This window comes from Lagopus muta, chromosome 4 (genome assembly GCF_023343835.1).
Source record: "Lagopus muta isolate bLagMut1 chromosome 4, bLagMut1 primary, whole genome shotgun sequence".
NCBI classification, from domain to species: domain Eukaryota; kingdom Metazoa; phylum Chordata; class Aves; order Galliformes; family Phasianidae; genus Lagopus; species Lagopus muta.
This window is the reverse complement of record NC_064436.1, coordinates 47,523,017-47,545,402: the sequence shown is the minus strand read 5'-3', so window position 1 is coordinate 47,545,402 and position 22,386 is coordinate 47,523,017. Positions and strand designations below refer to the sequence as shown.

The 22,386-nt window shown below is 35.1% G+C and overlaps 1 protein-coding gene across 3 annotated transcripts in view; it reads right to left on the bottom strand.

The window, feature by feature from the left end:
* Nucleotides 1-1,196: 1,196 nt before the first annotated feature.
* Nucleotides 1,197-22,386, bottom strand: part of GABRG1 (gamma-aminobutyric acid type A receptor subunit gamma1) — a 55,274-nt gene continuing 34,084 nt past the window's right edge. The window contains exons 4-9 of one of the 3 annotated variants that reach the window (XM_048942590.1): nt 19,317-19,537; nt 17,096-17,178; nt 15,747-15,884; nt 15,498-15,650; nt 13,174-13,385; nt 1,197-10,733 (exon numbers count right to left, since the gene is read on the bottom strand). In XM_048942590.1, the coding sequence (XP_048798547.1) occupies nt 10,455-10,733; nt 13,174-13,385; nt 15,498-15,650; nt 15,747-15,884; nt 17,096-17,178; nt 19,317-19,537 (1,086 nt within the window). In that variant the 3' untranslated portion in view covers nt 1,197-10,454. Of the gene's footprint in view, nt 10,734-13,173; nt 13,386-15,497; nt 15,651-15,746; nt 15,885-17,095; nt 17,179-19,316; nt 19,538-22,386 lie in introns of those variants that run through there. The other 2 variants (XM_048942592.1, XM_048942593.1) reach the window with 2 other exon arrangements.

Below are 22,386 nucleotides of genomic sequence, written 5' to 3'. Positions count from 1 at the left end.
TGTACATAAGGGCTTTGCTTAATTCCCTCATTCATCAGCTGCTTCAGTAGAGATTTGATTTTTTTTTAAGTAGAAAGCTATTCAAACCATTATGTTCTCAGAGATTTGTTATTATTCATTACCACACTTCACTGAATTGCTCATATAACAGAGAGAATATCAACAACCTTAAATAAAAATAAAAATAAATGCTATTATAGCTTAAGCAACTTTAAAACTTAAGTAACACTTTGGAAGTCGTAATAATGAAGATAGTTACCAGGGAAAGAAGAATGTACAGCACAGCAAAGAACCTAGGTAACACTGATATTAATGTTTTTAATCTAAATGTACAAGAGGCTGCAGAGATCTATTTCACTATCCAGAACTCTGAGTGCCTAAAGTGGCTTAGAGCATCTTTGACTTCTTTCCCAGAATTTTTATTTTGAATGTATCCTCATCACCTTTCCACACTTAAAAAATATTTAAAAATATTTCCTGGGACTGATCACAAGAGAAATCTAATACTCACAGGCAGATCCCCCGATGATCATCCAGGCCAGAGAAAAAAGCAGGTGAGGGAAATAATTTCCCCAGGCATCTGTATTCATCATGGACTCTGCTCCTTGCCTCCTGACACATGTAATTGAAAAATACAACCTTTTCTAAAATAACAAGAAAGACAAAGAAGATGAAGCCACACATCATAGACAAAAAGGATTATGTAAGGGGAAGGAGAGTGGGATTAGCCAAGTGCCAGAGCCAAGTGCCTTTTGTCAGAAGCAAGCAAGAGATCTTTCACTAGCTCTGTGATGTAAAACTGGTCCCAAATAAAATAGGATTTGGGCTCCACGCTTTTGACCCAGGCCAAAGTCTTCTGTACATCATTATTTAAGCAAGAAAGAGGGGAAGAGATGAGAGGAGGAAAATGAAGAAAAATATGAGCAAGGAAAGGTATTGCTCTTGATCAGAGCAGCGCGTGAGTTTATTTTCACCAGGAAAATAATAGTTTGTGTTCAGTTCTAAAGAGAAAAGAATGTATGCCACATAGAAAATAAATATCAGAAAGTGAGTAGCCAGGCACTATTTAATTGCTTTCACAGTTTAACCAACTTCACAACAGATGAAACAGTAAAGCAATGCATTACAACTTTTTTTTTTTTTTTTTTTTTTTTTTTTTTACAAAGTTCAGAGTTGAAACTCTTGATTCTTGTCAGTTTAGGAGACATCAGAGCACAAACATCTAACTAAATGTGTTTATTTTGCGCAAAACACATGGTTTTCAGTGGAGGTTTGTTGGTTTGTTTGTTTGTTTCTCTTATTTTTAAGACTGTAGCTTTCAGAGTTCTACATTAAAAAGATTGCAAGCCATGACTCAGAGACACCTGTATGAACCATATACCAGAGTGCAAGCACATTTCCTTTCAACACACAAGGACAAGTGCAACATTTACATGAAGATTTAGTAGACATTAACAATCACTGTGCAGTCATGAGCTACAAAACCTATTGTTCAAATTAACATTAGTCTTTTCTTGGCAAGAGGCTTCTGAGATTTTTTTTCCTAGAACATCTTCTAAACCATTTTTTTCCCCATAACCTTACTACAGAACTTCTGTTTTCAAAGCCTAGAGCATCTGAGAACCTTCTGATAATGAAGACCACAAGTACGTCCTTTCTGAGCTTGTTAGTATTACTCCCGCCATCAGTGTCAAAGGAGTCAAATCAGCTTTCAGCAACAGATGTATTATTTTGTATGAGGTATACCATTGTCAAAAAAACATGATGAAATGCCTCCATTTGCTTTCATCTCTCCACAGACCTCATAAAAGAAAATGAAATAAAATAAAATAAAATAAAATAAAATAATAAAACAAAATAAAATAAAATAATACAACGCTCAAGATAGAACAAAATACAAGAGCTATACTTGAACATTTTGTAACATACTACGGAAATCTAAATATAGTATTTATTTAAAACACTCAGTGATACCTGCTTCATATGAGTCCCTTGCTTTTGGAGTACTTTAAACAAAATAAAATAGAAAGGGATAAATACTCTCCAAAAGTCAGATCTTAAACTGCATATTGGAAAATAAGGCATCCAAAAACAAAGAGCATACTAGAAAGTTAAAAAACTTTATTCAATCTTTTGTTTTGGTAGCAATAGAATTCTGACAGAGAAGAATCCATCTACCCTGTGAATGCAATCACAGCAGCTTCCTCAGTATTGAGGAAATTCTTTCCTCAAATTTACACCACAGAGGGAATTTTCACGTTTACCTTCAGTAATGCTTATCTATAATCAGACTAATTATGTTCTCCACTGTTTTTAGTAAAAATGAAACAAATCCACAAAATCTATCAAATAAATCAAATAAAGCCATAATTACTTAAAAAAAAAAAGGACCCTTTTTATTGCATGAGTAAAAAAGCTTCATAAAATTACAGTTGAGGCTTTTTTTAGATCTTGTTCTTTAGTCTGCATATGGAAATGTCTTTGCCACTGCCAAAATCATTTCTACTATGCTCCCAAAGTCACATCTGATCTATACAAGAGCATCATCAGTTTGTTATCTCTGAAGATTTCTGGTTGACTTATGCTCATTAATAATGCTGTCAAATATTAAAATGATGATACCAGTATTTTGTACTAACCTGGCAGACAGACTTTATCAAAGTGGAGAAACAAATAACGTACAGTTTAATACCTGGAATTGCTTTAGTTTTGGCATTGCACACAAAACACGATGGTACTTTAGGAGGGACTGAAGATGTCATGGCTTAATTACATTAAAAGCCTGTGAGGATACCTTGATGATTCTGGGTAATTTAATATAATAATGAATGATTGCATACCAAGGTTTTTGGAGAGGTACCAAATAACTGAGTAGAACTGTAAATATCAGCACGCTTAAAATATTAGCCCAACTGAGGAGGCTTCTGAAAGGAAAATTGAGAATAAATCTTAATCAATACAATGTGTTTCATGTATACTCCACAGAAGAACTGCTGAAAGTTACACGATTTATCTCAACATTTATTTTTGTTCAGTAAGTTACAAGGGTTTTCCTATGTAATTTTACAAGGAACGTTGATTCACAATATTGCAACATTGTCCACTAGTTCTAAGATGCTGTCAAATTAAACACATGGTTTGAATGTTCAATTAAGCTATTAAAAATTCTAGATTTTTTAAAAACAATTTAAGGAAGCATTAGTAAGGGACAAACAGTGAATCAGTGAAACATAATGTGGACTATAGATGTTGGGATAGGAAACTGCAGTAAGAGTGTATGTGCATTTAAGTCAGAAAGAATAAAGAAACTTCAGTATAATAGACTCACAATACAGTAACTTAATGTGTTATTTTGGAATGGTATTTCTGTAAACTTAGTCTTTAGACCAAACACTGTAACATAAACTGTAAAAAAAAAAAAACAACAACAACAAAAAACACCTGCCTGTAAAATTTCACTATATAGGAATATTATTATAGTATTATTATTTAATTAATTAGAACTTAAGATTATAAAAAGGCAGTGTATTTTTTCAAGACAGGCATCACCATAGAATTATTGGATTCTGGGCCCTCAGTTTCATTTAAAGGAAAATTTACATTCTATTGTAAATAAATTGTAAATTGTAATTGTAAATAAATTGTAAATAAAGGTATCAGAATGCAATCATTGATGTCCATGAAAGTTCATGGTGGGAAACAGCTGGAAAAACAAAAAATGCTTTCATCAAATCATGAAGATTTCATAGATAATAAAAATATAAATAGTTGTATATTTATGCTGGGTCTATGAATATATAGATGTCCACATTTACCTGTGTTGGAAAAATGGAGCCATCATGCAGGTCCCTTTGTTGCTCTTGTTCACTGGGGAAATGGAAAAACATGACTGTTTCTATTTAAAATAACTCAGACTTGCTTTCTGCAGACATCACAGGTCCAAAATGTTCCTATTTCCTGTCTTTGTCAGGAGAAAAAACAATTCAAGGGGAAATAGGTTTCTGAAGTGAAACTGACTCACCTTCCACCCATGGTAATCAGTTTGGGTTTTGGTGTCTAAATATTGAGTTGACAAAAGTAATTCTCCATGGGACAGCATTGGTCATTTCTTCTAGCAGTACTAACATTTTAAAGTGACTAATGACAAATTACTCTTAATGCCACTGTAGAGAGACAGTCTGCATCCTTAGCTGTGTCCATAGAAAACTTTTCCAATATTTGCTGTCTATACCTCTCACAGTTTTAGTTCCTGGTCAGGGAAACTTGAAGAGGAAATCTTTCCTTTGAATTCAGCAAGACTTAAACCAAGATGATAAAGATCATTCTGTGAAACCAGAAATACAAAAGAATTACTTCCAGCCTGGATAATCTTTAAGTTTCAGGTAGACATACATAGATGTACAGAAAAGCAGCTACAACAAAGAATTATAAAAGAGAGGCCTTACTACTGTGAGCAGACGCCTGTCTCTCATGATCATATCAGTGAGAGGAACTCAAGACCTGTTGTCAGTGGCAAGCTTGTCCTCATTTATACGTGCTCTATGCTTTCTACTCTTCTGATATTCTCTCCTTGACTAAGAAATGGGATGGAGGGAAAGAACTATGCATAATAGTTTCTTGGTCTTACATCCTTTTTGTCTTTCTCACACAGACCAAATTACGTTGACCTACCATAAGCAAAATCAGCAGGTAAAGCAAGATTTAGGAAAGAAAAATGAGATTGTATGGCAATTTTACATAAATTTTGTTTCTTCCTTAAAATATAATCTTAAGGGAATAATCTATAATCTTGTAGGGGAAAAAAAAAAAAAAAAAAGTAGTACATTTTCTAGTGGGCAACAACTGTCCATAGACAAAAGGCATAGATCTTCCAGTCTGTTACAGTTTTAGCTAGCTGCCTAACTCCAATAGCTCTAAATTTTCACTATCATACCAGATCCAAACCAGAATGCCATCTTCGTGGCCCTCCGCTGGACTCTTTCCAAGAGATCCCTGTCTTTTTTGTACTAGGGAGCCCAAAACTGGACACAGTACTCCAGATGAGGCCTTACCAGGGCAGAGTAGAGGGGGAAGATCACCTACCTCGACCTGCTGGCCACGCTCTTTTTAATGCACACCAGAATGCCATTGGCCTTTTTGTCCACAAGGGCACACTGCTGGCTCATGGCCAACCTGTCATCAACCAGGAGACTCCGATCCCTCTCCAGCAGAGCTCCTCTCCAGCAGGTCATCCCCCAACCTGCACCAGTGTTTGCAATTATTTCTCCCTAGATGCAAGACTCTATACCTGCTTTTGTTAAACCTCATCTGGCTTTTTATAGTACAATAATTATGTAGCAGGAAAATCTTGAGCAGTCACAAATACCACTGAGAAATAGATTAACCAAATATAAGTCATTCATAGAATCGTAGAATCATAGAATTTCTCAGGTTGGAAAAGACCTTAAAGATCATAGAGTCCAACCACAATCTAACCATAATACTCTAAGAACCCTCTGCTAAATCATGTCCCTGAGCACCACATCCAAACGGTTTTTAAACACAGCCAGGGATGGTGACTGAACCACCTCCCTGGGGAGCCTGTTCCGGTGCTTAACAACCCTTTCTGTAAAGAACTGCTTCCTGATAGCCAACCTAAACTTACTCTGGCACAACTTAAGGCCATTTCCTCATGTCCTGTCACCTGTCACCAGTGAGAAAAGACCCTGCTCTTGCTGTAAACACCTTTCAGATATTAGAAGAGAGCAATAAGGTCTCCCCTCAGTCTCTTTTTCCCCAGACTAAACAGCCCCAGTTCCTTCAGTTGCTCCTTTTAGGGCATATTCTCCAAGCCCTTCACAAGCCTTGTTGCCCTTGTTTGGACCTGCTCAGGCACCTCAATGTCCTTTCTGTAGAGGTGCCCAAAACTGAATACAGTACTTGAGATGAGGTCTCAGCAGTGGCAAGTACAGGGGCAGGATAACTTTCCTAGTCAGATCCATAGAACTGGATTCTGGTATTACCTCCCTCCCAATTTTTTTTTCCCCACCATCTCCACAGTAGTTCTCAACTGAATGAAATACATCTATCACAAGAAGTCATCCTTTCTGCCTCCAGCTACAAGCTCCCACTACATGTCTTGGAGGAGAGCAAATGATCAAGTGTATCAGCAATCAGATGACTCATCCATCTGACTGAAATATTAACTTAGGGAAAAGTACAATAAAACATATTTTTTCAAATTTGGATCATCTAACAGCATGGCTCAACAACTGCTCTTGCTGGCACAAGTGAAACAGAAGAGACCACTGAAGAAGAACAGGTTGATCATTTCTTGATTTAAGCCACTTGGGAAACTAGCCTCTGCTCTGACCAAACGGATAGGTCTTTTCTACACCCTCCCTAAAATTTGGTCTCTCTCAGTGAGACAGTCTTCCCTGTGGCATGTTCAGAGGGCCACGTGGACTTTCACTGAGTTTCTTCAGAAATAAAAGCACAGTTGTTTTTTCTAATTCCTGGTTCCAGATTCTAATAAGCTGTAGTCTTGCTGAGGAATTCTATTTTGGTTACTATTTTCTCTACTGTAGTCACTACAAAATACAATTATACTTAAGAAAAAATGAAATGATGAACGCTTTTAATATAACTGAGAAGAACTGCAATGAATTTAAAACAAAATTATAAAAATGATTTTTTTAAATGTAAATTGGATGTATTTGCATTAATCCTCTGTTATGCTGAAACAGTAAACAGAAATGATGACTGATACAATTAAATAAAATGTATCTTACATGATGCAGATAAATATTGAAATCCAGACTCCTGTTGGGCTTTCAATTGAAAGGCCAAGAGCGCTTTCAGATTGCAGAGTTCAGACACCAATTTTAAACAAATCTTTTAGTAGCATATTAAATAAATCACGAAGTTATAAGAACTCTGTTGGAGGCGATTCTCCTTCAAAGTCTTACACACACCTGTGTATCTGAATGCCAGAAAACTGGATAAGGTTAAAGCCTTTGAAGCACATCAGTGTGTGAATATAAAATATGCTACCCAGAGCTCATGCTTTGGTTGCACTGCCACTGTTAGTACATTAAGCAGATGCACTCAGACACATAAGACATGCACTGAAGATCAGTGAGAACAATCATAGAAAAAAACTTACAAAAAATAATACACTTAGCTGTACTCACTACTAAAACAGACAAGTGGGGAACATAAACATAGAAATATCTAGGAAGCAACTTTTTTTTTTTTTTTTTTTTAAGACTACATTTCAGGGGATGCTGGAAGTTTTTGCAGTATAAAATAATTTCTCCAGACTTGTTTCTCCCCTGTATATCTTTCTGGCAATTTCTCCTCTATGTCCTTTTCTTTCAATGAGAAAATATTCTAGTGACGAGGCTCTGGTTCCCATCCTTGATACTCAATCATTTGAGCTACTGAACACCCATTACTGAAATTAATGTAAATTAAGCATGCATTAGTGGCAACAATTCAGGATAACATCATTCTCTATGACAGTACATAAGCACATGCGTTTCTGAATTCTAGCTGTATTACAATATTGATTAGGAATAGGTTTAAGAACGTCCTTAAAACAGTAGTGGTCAGAATAACATGACCCAAATATTGTAACCCCAGTTATCAGTAAATGAAATTTTATTCAAGTAGGTTTGAAAAATGGTCACAGCATCCAAGCCCAAGTAACCACAGTCTCTGTTTCTTGCTTTTTTTTTTTTTTTTAAATCACTTTGATTTCTTGGAATTAAGTGTTTGCATGCAGACTACAAAGAAAACACATAGGACTAAATCAGCACATTTATTACATGCCAAGTTACAGTTCACTGCATTCCCATTTCAATTTGCACTCACAATACTATGGGAAACTGAAATGATATCATCAGAAACAAATGAAATACAAAGAAAAGTTTATCAACAGACAGAAGCAAGTGTATCTCTAAACTAAACAGCCATAACATTCAATAGCTTTAATACTCTATTACATTGTTTCATAGAAATTAGTGATGAAAGACTTCTTATCCATCCCTTGCCAATTCGGGATGTTTTCTGCTTTCCAGTTAAATCATTGGAGGCTGATTGGCAACTGACAACCAGATGAATAGAAAGAACTAACTGGATGTGCTGTGAAATTTGTATTTCCCTTGTAAAGTGCCAAGCTCTTTCAAATTCCCTTTGTTTAAAGGTGAATTAATGAAAGTCAGGAGCTCAAAAAAATTGGATCCTGTATTGTGTAGCAAGTAGATTGCCTTTCAAGTACACATTCAACATACTGCTACTGAAGCCACCTTCATCTTTACTACAGAGGAACGTGTTTAGTGTGCTGACAAAAAGCATCACATTGCACTATTATATGCACTGGCATATTTCCACTGTACTGAACATTTTCTGCGAATGAGACAATAAGGAAACAATAAGTTATTGCATCAGCATTGTTAGTGTTTCTGCACTTCTACCCTCAGCCTAACAGTCAGAAGTTGCTGCTCAGAAAGGTCATACAACAAATGACATCTGCCAAATTCAACAGCAGACATTCAGACTCTCTCAACCACTTTCATATTTTGTTGGCTAAATAATGAAATAAAGCTTGCATTAAAATGGGATCTTCTCAGTAACACTTGCTTCCAGAATCACTGCAGATAATCTTGCATTCTATATTAAACTTTGGAACTGAACACTGCAGCAACATTTCACATTTGTCATATCTCTTTATGTTTGTGTCAACTAGTATATGATAATACTCTAGTTCTTCTTCAAAAAAAATCAGGAGGGAGCACATTTAACAGAAATAATTTGTGTGCATGAGTGTATGTGGGGAGGGTGTACTTCTACGTTTCATTTTCTATAATTAACCATTAATCATATATTTATCTCCAATACCAAACATCTTCATCTACAGCCAAATTTTAATCCCATTAATCCTCTTTAAAGATCTGTAAGGTCTTCTGTGTAATTCTGACTTTTAGTTAATGCATATCTTAATTTTACAGGGATATTTGCAAGCTCACTTGAGACTGATTTCTTTCTGAGAAAGGAGGAAAGATCACATTTTTCCACAAAAATAGAAATGAGATTCTAAGTGCTGCAAGCCAGCAATAGTCAACACAGAGAAGTCAATCCAGAAAGACTACTGCTACCAAAATATTCCTATCGAAGCAAACAGAAACTCTCATCACAGACTGGAGAAACAATTCTATGTTTTTGAGGGGATATATCCCATCATGGAGGAAGATCTGCAATGCATAAGAATTATTACATTGTCCCTGTAAAAGGGCTTTTCCTTTAGAAATATACTTTTTTTTTTCCCTGATGGAATTGTATATATCAAGGAGGTAATTATACAGCAATCCAGAACACAGTATCAGTAAATCTGACTTGACTTGGTTCAGTGAGTAACATAAGCAGTAACAAGCAGAACATACAAAACTGTATTGTATGCAAAGCATACCAGGTCACATATTTTACTCTTAGGGATGGAGATTTAGCACACTGATTTTTAACACAAACACTATAGCACTGTCAAGAATTCTTCCTAATTCTGATGACACAAAGTCTGTTGAGCATAATTCCTTCTCTGCCCCTGAGTATGAATTAGACATGGAGAGGGAAATGGAGAGGATGTGAAAAGATTATCAGAATGGCCATAATCAATTATGCAACATTTGGCTTCCATGAAATTAGAGCAATGGCAAATAGGTAGGAATTTTTAAAGTTGTAGCCCTCTTGGAGAACTTTGAGGAACACACCACAGTGATATAACAGCAGATGGAGCATAGACATAAATGTAATCAAAGGCTGAAAACCAAAAGCCTACATCAGTAGTCAGGATAAGACAAGCTCAGAATTATCTCTGTAGGCTTTTTGGTGATAAAACCATTTGTTGCTCTCATCTCTGCACTTTGTGTAAATATGAATGAGATTAACTATGATATCATTCTTTTTAACATACTGCAGAGAGTAAATGGCTAGTTGAGAAATAGAAGTGCTTTAACTTTTATCAGCTATTTAAAAATCAAGAATTAATAAAAATTATCATCTTATAGATGAAATGGATGAGAATAACTAATCCCATTTTATTAAGGCTTTCTTTGCTAATCTGTAAGAGATGCTACAAAATTAATCACTATTGTCGTTTAGAATTAAAATTTAAAGATTATGTAGAACTGTCCAGTTCAACGACTTAGTTTCTCATCTGTGTATTTTGTTAGACCCAGACAAAAACAGTTGTGTGTACAGATAAGTTAAATTTTAAGAGTTAATTTTTCAATTTTCTTGTCAAAATACTGATATCATTTCTATTGTTGATCACACGAGGGAGACTATATCAACATCTTGTTTCGAATTTTAAAAATATCTAATTTTAGTAATTTTGGATCAGATCTAAACTTTGACCATTCTCTGAAAAACATTAATGTCTATTCAGTTTTTTTCTGAGTTTGTCTAGCCAGTAAAATTTATAGATAAAGATACCCAATCCAATAAACGAGATTAAACAGTGCAAAGGCAGTTGGAAAGAAGATTCGAGAATAGGAGTCAATTTTTGCAATACGAATGTGTATTCTTCCTTCTCTCCAAGATCCTGTGCGGCAGTCTTCAAAACAACAAAAGAAGCTAGCGCAGTCTTTCCCTTCTAGGCACTCATATCCATAATCATCATCACGTTCAGGGAGATGATTAATGTTATTAATTGAAATTAGTGTTGATCCAGGTCGAACAGCAATTGCAGATGGTTTCTTAAGAAAAAAAAAAAAAAAAAAAAGAAAAACGTGTTTTTGTTTTACCCTCAAATTAAATAATTCCAGACAATTCTACAGCAAGGACCGATGTAAGCAGATTCTTCAGTACAATATACAGAAATTCAAATGTTAGAGGAAAACAACGTGGGGAGTTTTGCAAATTATGAACTAGTCTATGCAATTAGCTCATGAGGGCAAAAGATCATGAATGCTTTTCACCTGCCATGGTGAAAACTGGGTTGTGCTGGGCATTGGGAATACTGGATAATTAGTTATACAGACAGGGTTAGATGATCCCATCTACATGACACAAAAGAACATTTTGAAGTAAGTCAAAGCTTGACAACTGGGTCATAAGCAAGCACTTAGGAAGGATATAATCATCACTACCAAGGGAATGATAGCTTTCCCATCATCTGGAATCTTTAGTATCAGATTGGATGTTTTTCTAGAAAATAAAATTTCTCTAAGGCAAGCTTGTGGTATTAGAACAAAATCTCTGGTGAAGTTTTAGAGTCTGATCCACAGCCTCTACACAGGTCTAACTCTCTGATGGTAAATCCCTAAACAATATGCCTAGCCCATACATAAATACATAAAAGACCGTAGGAGAATGCCATGAAAGTCAGTAAAACTGATTATTTTAGCTCTTAATTCTTGCTTCTACTTTCCACGTGTGTAACTCAACCTTCCTGAAATTCAGTTCAAATTGATTGAAATAGGTGCTAGCATTCATAAATAATTTTCACAGAAATATTTTGGGTGTGTTATTGCCTAGTACTTAAACTACTTCCTTTCACCTTTCTCATGACTTTTTGTCCTCCCTTTTCCCGCACTATCACTGCCCATCTTTCCTCCTTTTATTATTTTTTTCCATGTGGATCTTCATACATCATCCTTGTTTTCTCAAGTATTCAAAAACACATTCTCTGTTTCCTTATTTATCCTTGTTTTAATTTATAAAGCCCAGAGCCTTTTTAGACTACTCTATTATCCTCTTGTACTCTCATTCTTTCAGTCCCTTTCTACCTTTGGCATCTTTTCTAAAATTTTCAGACTAAAGTATAGTAGTTACATTAATATTACTCCTACATTTTCTCCTCTCTTTTCTTGAATCTCCATATTTTGCCATATAATGAATAAAAACATTTAGGAATGATGCAGTCAGAGGATGTAAGGAAGTGAGTGTACAGTGAAACAATTAACAACTCTGCCTACTGAAGTGTAGAAAAGAATTTCTCATATAATTATACATGATAGACAAAGTAAGAAAAATATATAAAAAGCAAGAAGCTACACCATTTCAATCCTTGTGATATTTTAGGGACCAGCTGTCTCACTTCCAGGGAATTACTTTGACCAGTACGGCGATCTCTAGTAAAAGAATAACTTTATTCCTGTGGGGAAATTTTACCACCAAGTCTTGAGGAGATGGTGTTACAGGTGTGCAGTATCCACCATACTTTTTAATAGTCTAAATTCCTTTAATAAGTATTTTTACCAGAGGAAAATTCACACATTGCTGTTTCAACACTTTTTAGACATGATGACCTAGGGAGCTAATTATCGTCCTAAAGGGCCTCATTATTCTTTTCAGTCATGATAAAATACTGACAATACTAATAGCCTCTATATTTGAGACATTACAAGCAGGTCTTGTTTTTACAGAACACAAAATTTCAGATGAAATTTGTTTTGAACTTACAAACTCATTGCTTTTAAGTAGATATATAAGTAAAGATGCCTATTTGTTATTTCATTTCATCTTCTGCTTGATTGTATACAGGCAACATTCATCCCTCACCCAGGAAAGTCAACTAATATGATTTAGCTATACAACATCTTAGTTGATGAAATGATCTGGAAAAAGGGCTTTACAGCATTGGTCCTTCCTCTTATTCTTTCCCAAAGAAGATTATGATCAAGCCTCTAGTTTTCTAATGAAAAACCTATTTAATGCCTTTTCCTAAATGCTTTAATAATGTAAATATGAATTTTAAATATTCATGCTGACAGATTCTTCAGAAATTCCAATATTCTTACTACATGAAGAGAAAATCTCTTAAGTGGAATACTTATTTCTAGGATTTGTGAGGATTCATACCATACAAATTTCAAATTGTAAAAGAAGGAGGATCATTTTACTAGAAAGAAACATTAGAGTAAATGAACAAAAAAGATTTTTCAAAAACATTAAGCCCAGATAGAACGGCCTCTACTGGCACATGCTCCACAGACAGCTCAAGAAGCACCAAGGGCTTGGGAACAGCATGAAAAATTATTTTTAAAGTCTCTCTAAATTAGGCTCATTTATTTTAATTCACTTATGATCCAAAAATTTTGTTAGTTAACAGTCTTACAGAAAGTGAATATAAACTCCCAACCAATAAAGAACAAATTGCATGTTTTTGGTTCTTAATCATTTGACTAAACTTACTGATGGCTTAGGTTTTGCCTTCTTATCTTTTCCTTTGTCCACTTTTCTGTTGCTAGTAAAGTAATGCAAGGTGCCATATTCCATCAAGGCAGCAAACACAAAAATGAAACAAACAGAGACAAAAAGATCCATTGCTGTCACATAGGAGACTTTTGGAAGTGACTTCCTGGCAATTGTGCTCAATGTTGTCATGGTCAGCACCGTTGTAATACCTATTTAATAAAGTAAGAGAGACAGAAGGGAAAAAGGAGAGTATATTAGTAATTCAAACATATTGTCACACACACAAAAAAATCCTCAAGTTCGTCAATAGCTCATTCATAAGGCATACAAGAACTGAGGCACAACAGAATTCACCTTAGATCACATCCAGACACCTGTGCTATTGCAAGAAGCCATCCCTATGGATCCAGAAGCCACTGTTGGATCATACAGAAGGTGGCTGGTTGTGTAACCCAGCATGGGGTATGTCCCTGGGCTGCTAGCAAGCTTCAGGAAGCTCAAGAAGTGAAGCTCTCCATCATGATATCTTTGTAAACTCCAACTAGGGTTAGGTAGCTACCTACTGTAGGGAGCCTGCTATGCTGTGGGGTTGGACTAGATGGCCTTCAGAGGTTCCTTCCTGCCTTATAATTCTGTGACTGCGACACATTTATTTTAACACTCTAGTTTAAATTCCTTTAATTTCCAGCACACACTGAAGAAATCAAGACGCTGATCAAGTTTTTGTAATTTTATAAAACTTCTATAATAATAACAATAAAAATTTTATAAAAATTTTAAAGAAAGCATACATACAACAAATACAATAGACCAACTGGCACAAATAAACATATACATTTTATAAACAGATAAAAGACCTCTGGCTCTGAAAGTTTAAAATATATGAAAGCACACAAATAGAAAATGGTTTATTATGTCTCGATAATTTTAAAAACTAATTTTAAAAGTATTAGAAAATGGAATAAAGTTCTCAGCTCTTTGCTTATGACACATAGCAGGTCAAAGCAGATGAATTTAATGGCCTTTCTTGTATCATTCTCTAAATTACTAAATATATTTTCAATATTGTGCCTTAAGTAATAGAAAACATTTTCCTGAATTCACAGAAAAGAGAAAACCTTCCAATTACCACAACTTCTACCTTAACTTAGTGTTGGCTTTCTTCTCTTAACCTCTCAGTCTTTCCCCGAGCCTGTAAAATCACATCTTTTTGACTGGTAAATTCTTTTTTTCTGCACTAGAAAATCTGTGTGTGAGAATAGTTACCCTATAATCTGTCAAACATCGACTTTTGAGCATTTATACATAAAGAAATCAGAAAACTATCACTACTAATCTGAGAGTTGTTAGTGTGCATCCTATGCCCTTCACACATCTCTATCTGACACTTCTCCAAGGCAACACATGATTCCCAAGTGATCAAACATAGGAGGCCAGAGCCACACTAATCAGGTCAGCCAAGTTTGACACTAACACTGAATTATAATCACAGAAGAACTTGCAACTTAGACTTTTACAAGTTACGTGCCTAACTCCTTGAAGTTCAACTTTAGTTGCAAATATTCTTTCTTGACCCCAAAAGAGCAAATTAATTTACTTCATTATTAAAAAAAAAAAAAAAAGGTACAAACAAAAATCACACTCAAATTTTAAAACAATGGTAACAGAACAAAAACAATACACATCTTCACAGTTTTCCCCTGTGTAGTAGTAACATCCTATGTTCCATAACGCTAAGTGAAGTTAAGTCATACTTGACAGACTAAACATTGCCATATTACCATCCCTGGAGATGACAGAAATATCACATAGAAGAAAAAAAATATATATTTACGTAATAGTGAATCCACAAGGTTTGGATCACAGAATCCTTAAAGTTGGAAGGGATCTTTAAAAGTCATCTAGTCCAACACCCCTGCAAGGAACAGGGACATCCACAGCTAGATCCGGTTGCCCAGATCCCTGTCCAGCCTGGCCTTGAAATTCTCCAGGGATGAGGCATCCACCATATCTCTGGGCAACCTATTCCAGTGCCTCACCACTCCCACTGTAAATCTTACCTAAACCTACCCTCTTTAAGCATGAAAATTTTCCCCGTCTTATATCACCCCAGAAGCCTAAGATTTCCAGGTTTCTGTTATAAACGCTCCCTCCCTTAAATTCTGTTGTGACACCACAGCATGATTCTCCTACTCTTAACCTTGTAACTCAATAGAAAGGACGACCAATGGTCACAATCGTTTAATTCAATTAATCCAGTGCTCACTGCAGATTTGTATTGCTGTTCCGGAACCCTCAAGGGTGACAACAAGCATCCTTACCCAGAGATGTCCTTGCAGGAACTGCATCCTTGTTGATCCAAAATGACACCCATGAAAGAACAACTGTGAGTATACAAGGAATGTACGTCTGGATAGTAAAATATCCCATACGTCTGCTGAGATCAAAGAAGATTGTCATAATAATATAATCACCTATGAATTAAGAAAATAATAATAATCTTGGATTATATCTGTTGTTTTTGTTTCACATAGATAATACATGCCAAAAAGTTTAACACTTTTCCTTACCAGACAGGGTATGAGAAATCTCAGTTGTATTTCGCAGCCCTACAAATGCAAATTGGTACAATCTCCAGTATTTCGGATCTGCCACTTCAACAGAGGTTTTCTTCCATTTGTATTCAATTTCATTTCTGGGATATCCATCTAGAATAAAACAACAAATCAAGACTCCAGCCACAGCAAATTTCAAAGCATGTATTGCGATCTCTGAAGTTGTTTGGAAATGAAACAAAGGCTGTATATAAAGGGAATCGCAGAGCAAGAAAATCTATAATCCACTGTATCCATCTAAAATTTAATAACAAAATAACTAGCCTCAATTTTAAGCCTAACTGTTAAGATCAGCCTAAAGTTTTGCAAACACAATTGCTTAGGAAATATCTACACAATATTCTGGAATTAAGAATGAAAAAATGACTCAGAGTCACCACTATGCATTAATGCATGAATGCAATATACTTTAGCTTTAAAAGAACACAGAGCTTAAAAGTACATGTACTTCCGAGTACACAATATGGTGAAATTCCTATTCCTTGGTATGGATTTTTGTGACCTGTTCAGTAATCCCCCTGGAATTACAGCCTTCTTGATTTTCGTGTGTCTCATATATTGACCCACATTACCTAGCACAAAAGCAGGAATGAAATCAAGTAAGGCTCACTTGTATTTAATTGAAAGACGTATGAAAGTTCATTTAGCATTCAGGAAGGAAGCACTAAATAAAACATTCATTTAAGAAGATTCACTAAAGTTTGATTTCATTGCCTTTTAGGTTTCACATTTAAGAATAAATTGTTTAGCTATGTTCAGTTGGTTCGGGATTCTTTTGCTAGCAAAAACATAATACTCTTAGAATAGTATTTTATTTTTAATATATTTAAAAAAATAAGCCTGAAAGTTATGTTTCTTGCTTGCAAAAATACATCCCACTGAAAGGATAAGGCATGTTTATACTGATTAAGCATTTACATTTACAAGAACAAGTTGAAGAAGGCAGATCTTAATTTTCCTCTTAGCATGACACACGGAACCAATTCAAAGTTGGCAAGTCTGACAGGCATAAAAAATAAAGTTCTTCCAAGGCAATAGATTCCTATTAACTGGAATGAGGGTTGCATCACGCCCCTTAGCAATACAATTGTTTTTAAAGTTGCAACTAAATGAAATGCATGTAATTCAACTCATTCATTATTGCATTTAATTATGCAATAAATAATGCAATAAATCAAAGCAAAAAACAAATAGATTTTTTCAAGGCTTCAAAAAGTAATTACTTGCTTTCTTGCTGCTGGATTTTAAGGAAATTTAAAGCCTGGTTGTAAAGAGAAAAGAAAACAAAGTGTTGTACCACTTACAGCTTGAAAATTCCAGTGGACAGGAGTGTTCATCCATAGGAAAGTTGTGAAGCTGAAGATAACACTCAGCATTAATTGTCAGTCTAATTAGAAAATAAGAACAAAAGAAAGATTAGATTCATGCAGCTAGACACTTCAGACTAGATAATAAACATATGCATAGAAATCAGTTTTGCCAATTAATGGATGTTAAGCATATCCAATTGTGTATCTGCAAAAGGCATCCACCATCATCTCCCAAGAACAAAATTATCAAATGCAATCTGATGACTTGTGTCATTTCAATTGCCATATCTAGTCATTTAAAAAATGCCAATTGATTTGGTAATCTCTTAATTTTCTACCAGAAAGAGTAAAAGGAGGGGAGACGAACACAGCAGTAAAATATAGTTTTTTAAAGAATGTTTTGGAAAGTCTTATGGCATTTGACATCTTTATATCTGATGGTTATATATACACATATAAATATATATGCATCCACATATATACATAAGTGGGAACATAAGGCCTCTTCTATATTTGTGTAAGAAGAACACTGAAGAATAATCTTCACATTTCTGCTTATTCAATGTCTAATGTCACACAGATTTTTCAAGTAGGTAACATATATTTTAGACACAGTCTAGAACTACTCTAGCATTTAAACAACAGAAAAAAAAAATCAGTGGCAGCTTTTGAAAATACTGTCACAGACTTCTAGTTTCTAAACAAGGTGGATTTTAAGGAAAACTGTAGTTCTTGCCATACACTGGAAAAGAAAAAAAGCCCCATTTCCAAGTAAGACGCTTGCATCCCTTTGGGGGTGCCCTTCAAATTTTCCAACTGTGATATATACATATATTGTCTTAGTTTTCCATTTTCAATCTTTGGATGGTCAAACCCTTAAAGAAAAAGAAAACAAAGCCTAGCTTTTATTGTAAGCGGTACAACCAGATTTGGAATACCTCCAATGAGTGCAATAGAAAAATCAAGGTCTAACCTCACAATAGACTCAGTAGGCCTACTGAGCTTACTGAACCTACTGAGCAGCTGAACATTAAAGAATCATGATGTCTTCTCCCTCAAGTAACAATGGGGAAAGAGTGGTAGTACAGAGGAACCAAAGAACTTGGAGTGCTGTCAAATCCAGTTATTGTTTCTTCCGTCACCAACATATGAACTCAACGTTATTCCAACATGAACTCTCAATGTTATTCCACCTTAGGCTGAATTCAGAACATATCTTCATCTATACAGATGTTTGCATGTTGCAGTGTCAGGTGAATATCCAGTTTTGCTGTTTCATTTCCAGCTCACTGCAATTCAAAGCTCAAACTTCAGCACAATAATTCTAAGTTATTCCATTGAGAGAGCATCACACTGCTCATACAATGCTACTAGTCTGTAGGTAAAAGCAGGGTAAGTAACTAAGTGTAAGTAATTAAAAAGTTGCTACTGTTTGATTTTTGAAAAGGTCAAATATATGTCATCTTTTGCAAATGCTACTTGTCTATCAGCTTCTAATTTATTTCAAGATTTTTTAGATGTGCTTAATGAGAAAAATTGAAAGATTATCCTAAAATGCTTTCTGTAGACCACAGCTATTTAAGAACTGTTTAAGTGACCAGAGATCAGTGCAGATAGCCTAGATGGTATATTTAAAATTAAACCAAGCGTCCATCATTTGCCAAGCAGAATTACTACCAACATGTTTGCTCATGCCTAATTTGGAGGAACAGATTTGTAGATTTTAATAATTTGTAAGAGTAAACATGGGAAGTAGTATATGCAGAACTTGGACCTTAGCTTTAATCAAGCTCTTTTAATATTTGTATTGCTTGAAGCATTCATTTTTACTTAAAAAATATAATTTTGTGAAAATTAGATAATTAACTGCTTAAAATAGAAAGTCTGTGAAACAATTTATGACTCTGGTTTATGATATCTTAGTTACAGAATACAACTCTGTTGGTATTTTTTTCCTTAAACCTTGTTTATACCTAAAAAGCAACTAAAATTTGCTACCCTTTTCAACTGTGTTTAACCAGTATTCTGGGCAATATATTTCAATAATATTTATTTAATATTTTTGGTTATCAAATAATTTTTTTCCATCTTAGCAAACTCTCTGCAAACTCCTGTGGTCAACAACAAAGGAAATTTCAGGTACTTGATTCATATTTATTTTTGTGTTCTTATACATGTTAGTTCTATCTTTTCTACTTAGTTAATAAGGACCCACCTTAGAGTGTATAATACTCTTCCATCACTCCAGATTCTAAGTAAGCGATTTGGAGTTGTAATCCAGTGGGCATCAGATTTCCTTGAGTTCCGGAAGAAAGTGTCTGGAATCCAAATTTTTCCAACCATATTGCTATTAAGCATAAGGACTTTCATTGAGCTGTTAAATTTCAGACGACTGTCATACCAAGTCTGGGCAAATATGATATCTATGGTGTATTCCTAAAAACAGAGAAACGATATCTATGTACATATTTATCAAAGCCTGCAAAGCCAAGAATTTTCAACTGAGGTATAAATCAAAGGCTATCTCTTCTATTCTCTTTATTATTATTTATATTGCATTCAGCAGCCTGTAGCAGACTAAGGAAAGGCACATATAGCCTTCTGCCTCTATCTCCACTCTCCTGAGACACTCCGTTTAGTCAAAGAAGAGGAGACCTGATAGGATCTTGTAACTTGGCAGCCCTCACACAATACAATCAGACTGAGGGAAATAGACACAGATTTAAGGACAACCTTTCTTCTTCTGAGCTAGGCCAAGTTTCTAGAGACATAGATTTACATCTCTTCAAAAGCAAATAAAATTCATTTCTTATATTTTCCCCCTTGAATTTCACAACATGCATCTGTAGATCCTTCAAGAAAGATATAATCATTTTCAACATTTCCCATCTGTATTTTGACAAAAATGAAACACACCCACTGACTAAATTTCAGACTTTGAAAAATTCATGCATATGCAAGAAGTAAATATCACTGCTTGCAGAAATAACTTGACCATCAACCTCATATATTCACCTGCATGCACACAAAAGTATACACAGTCAGAAAGAAAGTCTCCCTAATTCAATTTCACTTCACTTATTAGAGGCTGAAGAAAATTATTTTCTGATACAAAGTTAAATTTCTCAGTATATTTTATGGTCAAAATAGTGGCAAATCAAAGATTTTAACGAGACAGTTAAAGACAAGGGAGTTAAACACTGAAAAACAATATTTCATTGCATCTGCAAAGAATCTAACATTTGTTGCTCAGTATAGGAGCAAAATAAAGGAGCAAAGCAGCAGACTTAACTCCGTAGCATTTGTCTCAGCTCCAGATCATGACTGATGTTAAGAGCAACAGCTGCTCTGCATGGTGACAGACCTCTCCTACTTGGCTGTTGCATGAAGCCTCCTATGAGCAACTCAGTATCTCCTCTGAGAGCTCAATCCACAGGGGAAAAAAAAAATCACTGAAGGCCAGACTTACACACCTCCTATTGACTGCTCCCTGTCACCTGTGAGGGGAGAAGAGAGAAGGAGGAAGTGCTGGTGTGAGCCAAAGGATGCATTACTAGTTGATGTGGACAATAAAAATGCACACTGCAGATAGCCAATTCTGACTTTTAGTGCAATTAATGTAGATGCAATGAAATTAGAATGCAATGAAAGTAAAACGGTTTGCTGATTGAATTAGTGTTTATTGCTCATTTTATTTTTAAATAGCCATAGTATCCTGCTATATGAGTTATAGATTCCTTTCTCATTTCTGCAAATATTAGCAGCTGTCTCCCAGGTGAAATTTGTGAAATTTCCATCCTTCAGAAGTGCAAAGGCAGATAGACCAGGACTGCTTAAATCTCCCTCCATTTTCTCACTTCTCTGGGTGTGGAAAGAAAAGATATGGAATATAATAGATAAGCAAGGGTAAGGCTTGCCTCTGCTCTCTCTTCCACACAAACTATCGTAACTCAGTGACTTGCAAAGAAAAAATAATGGGTGTATAAGGCAAACAGCAATAGGACAAGGGAACAAAAGGACTAATCAAAAATGCATCCTGGAGATGACTTCACTCTAAAACTTTGCTTATTCCTTGACAGACTTTGTCATCAAGAGAAGTTTCTGCGGGTCAAAACAAGTCCTTGATTATTTTATTTGTATAAAAATATCTTCAAGACACCTGTGAAAATCCACAGCCTGTTCATCCTCAACATCCTGCTTTCTGTGTTCATCTGCAGGTTACAACTGGAAAGGAAATTTGCCTTAGTTTTTGTAAATGAATACATAATACAGTGTGCTAAAGAAGTGCTTTCATAGACTTAAATGAAGCAACATGAACAAAGACTTACTTGATGCCTTAACAATAAAAAATAGGAAAGAAAAAGTCAGTTAGTGAAATCAACAGAAACAACCAAATGTATGATAACAGCAGGCTTTTTGAAGGTACCACTCTAAGCAGCCAATTCACAGTGGCACCACATCGTCTGAGAAAAAGAAATATATCGAAGTGTCATTATAGTCAAATACACCCAGGGCAAGAAAACTCAGGCTGCCACAGAATACCAACAACCCTATTAAATTAAGATAAAAATGGAAGAAGAGCTTGATAATTTTGAATGAGCAAAGCAAAGGAACAGCCCCAGGTGCTTGGATTCTCTTTCCTTTCACTATTAAACGTGCAAGTTTTTATCAGAACCATGTATTAAAAAGAGTTGTTTAAACAACATTTTATAGGAAAAAAAAAAAGCACAAAGAAAGCAGGAAATGTTAAAATCCTTCATTAACCATTTTTCTATGCTCAAAAAAAAAAAAATCTGATATATAATAATTCAAAATCATAATATTAATAACTAGTCATTTCCAATGCTGAATGCATAAGAATAGGTCCAATTTCTAGCCTCTTATCAGCAGAGAGTGGTCTTCCATTTCTAAGTTGAAAAAGCACGTAGACCCTCTTCCCTCAGAGTTCACCCACTCAAAGGCATAAACCTACTCATTCATCTCACCTGGAAGACTCACAACTTGTGGCTCTCTGATTTCACTCAAGAGCAATTATTCTACTTATAATATCTATATTGCTGGACATAACTCTACTTTTTCAGCATACCTGCTTTTCCTATGCCTTGCTGAGACCTTGCTGTCTTTGAGGATCCCTTGTACATCCTTTAGGCAGTATATGTCCTTTGCCTAACTATCTCACACTCTTAGCTCATTTTATCTATACTATCATTCACTCAAGTGAACTTGAGCATAAACATCAAGCATATGCATGTTGTTATCCCATGCAGACATTCAAGACATGAAGA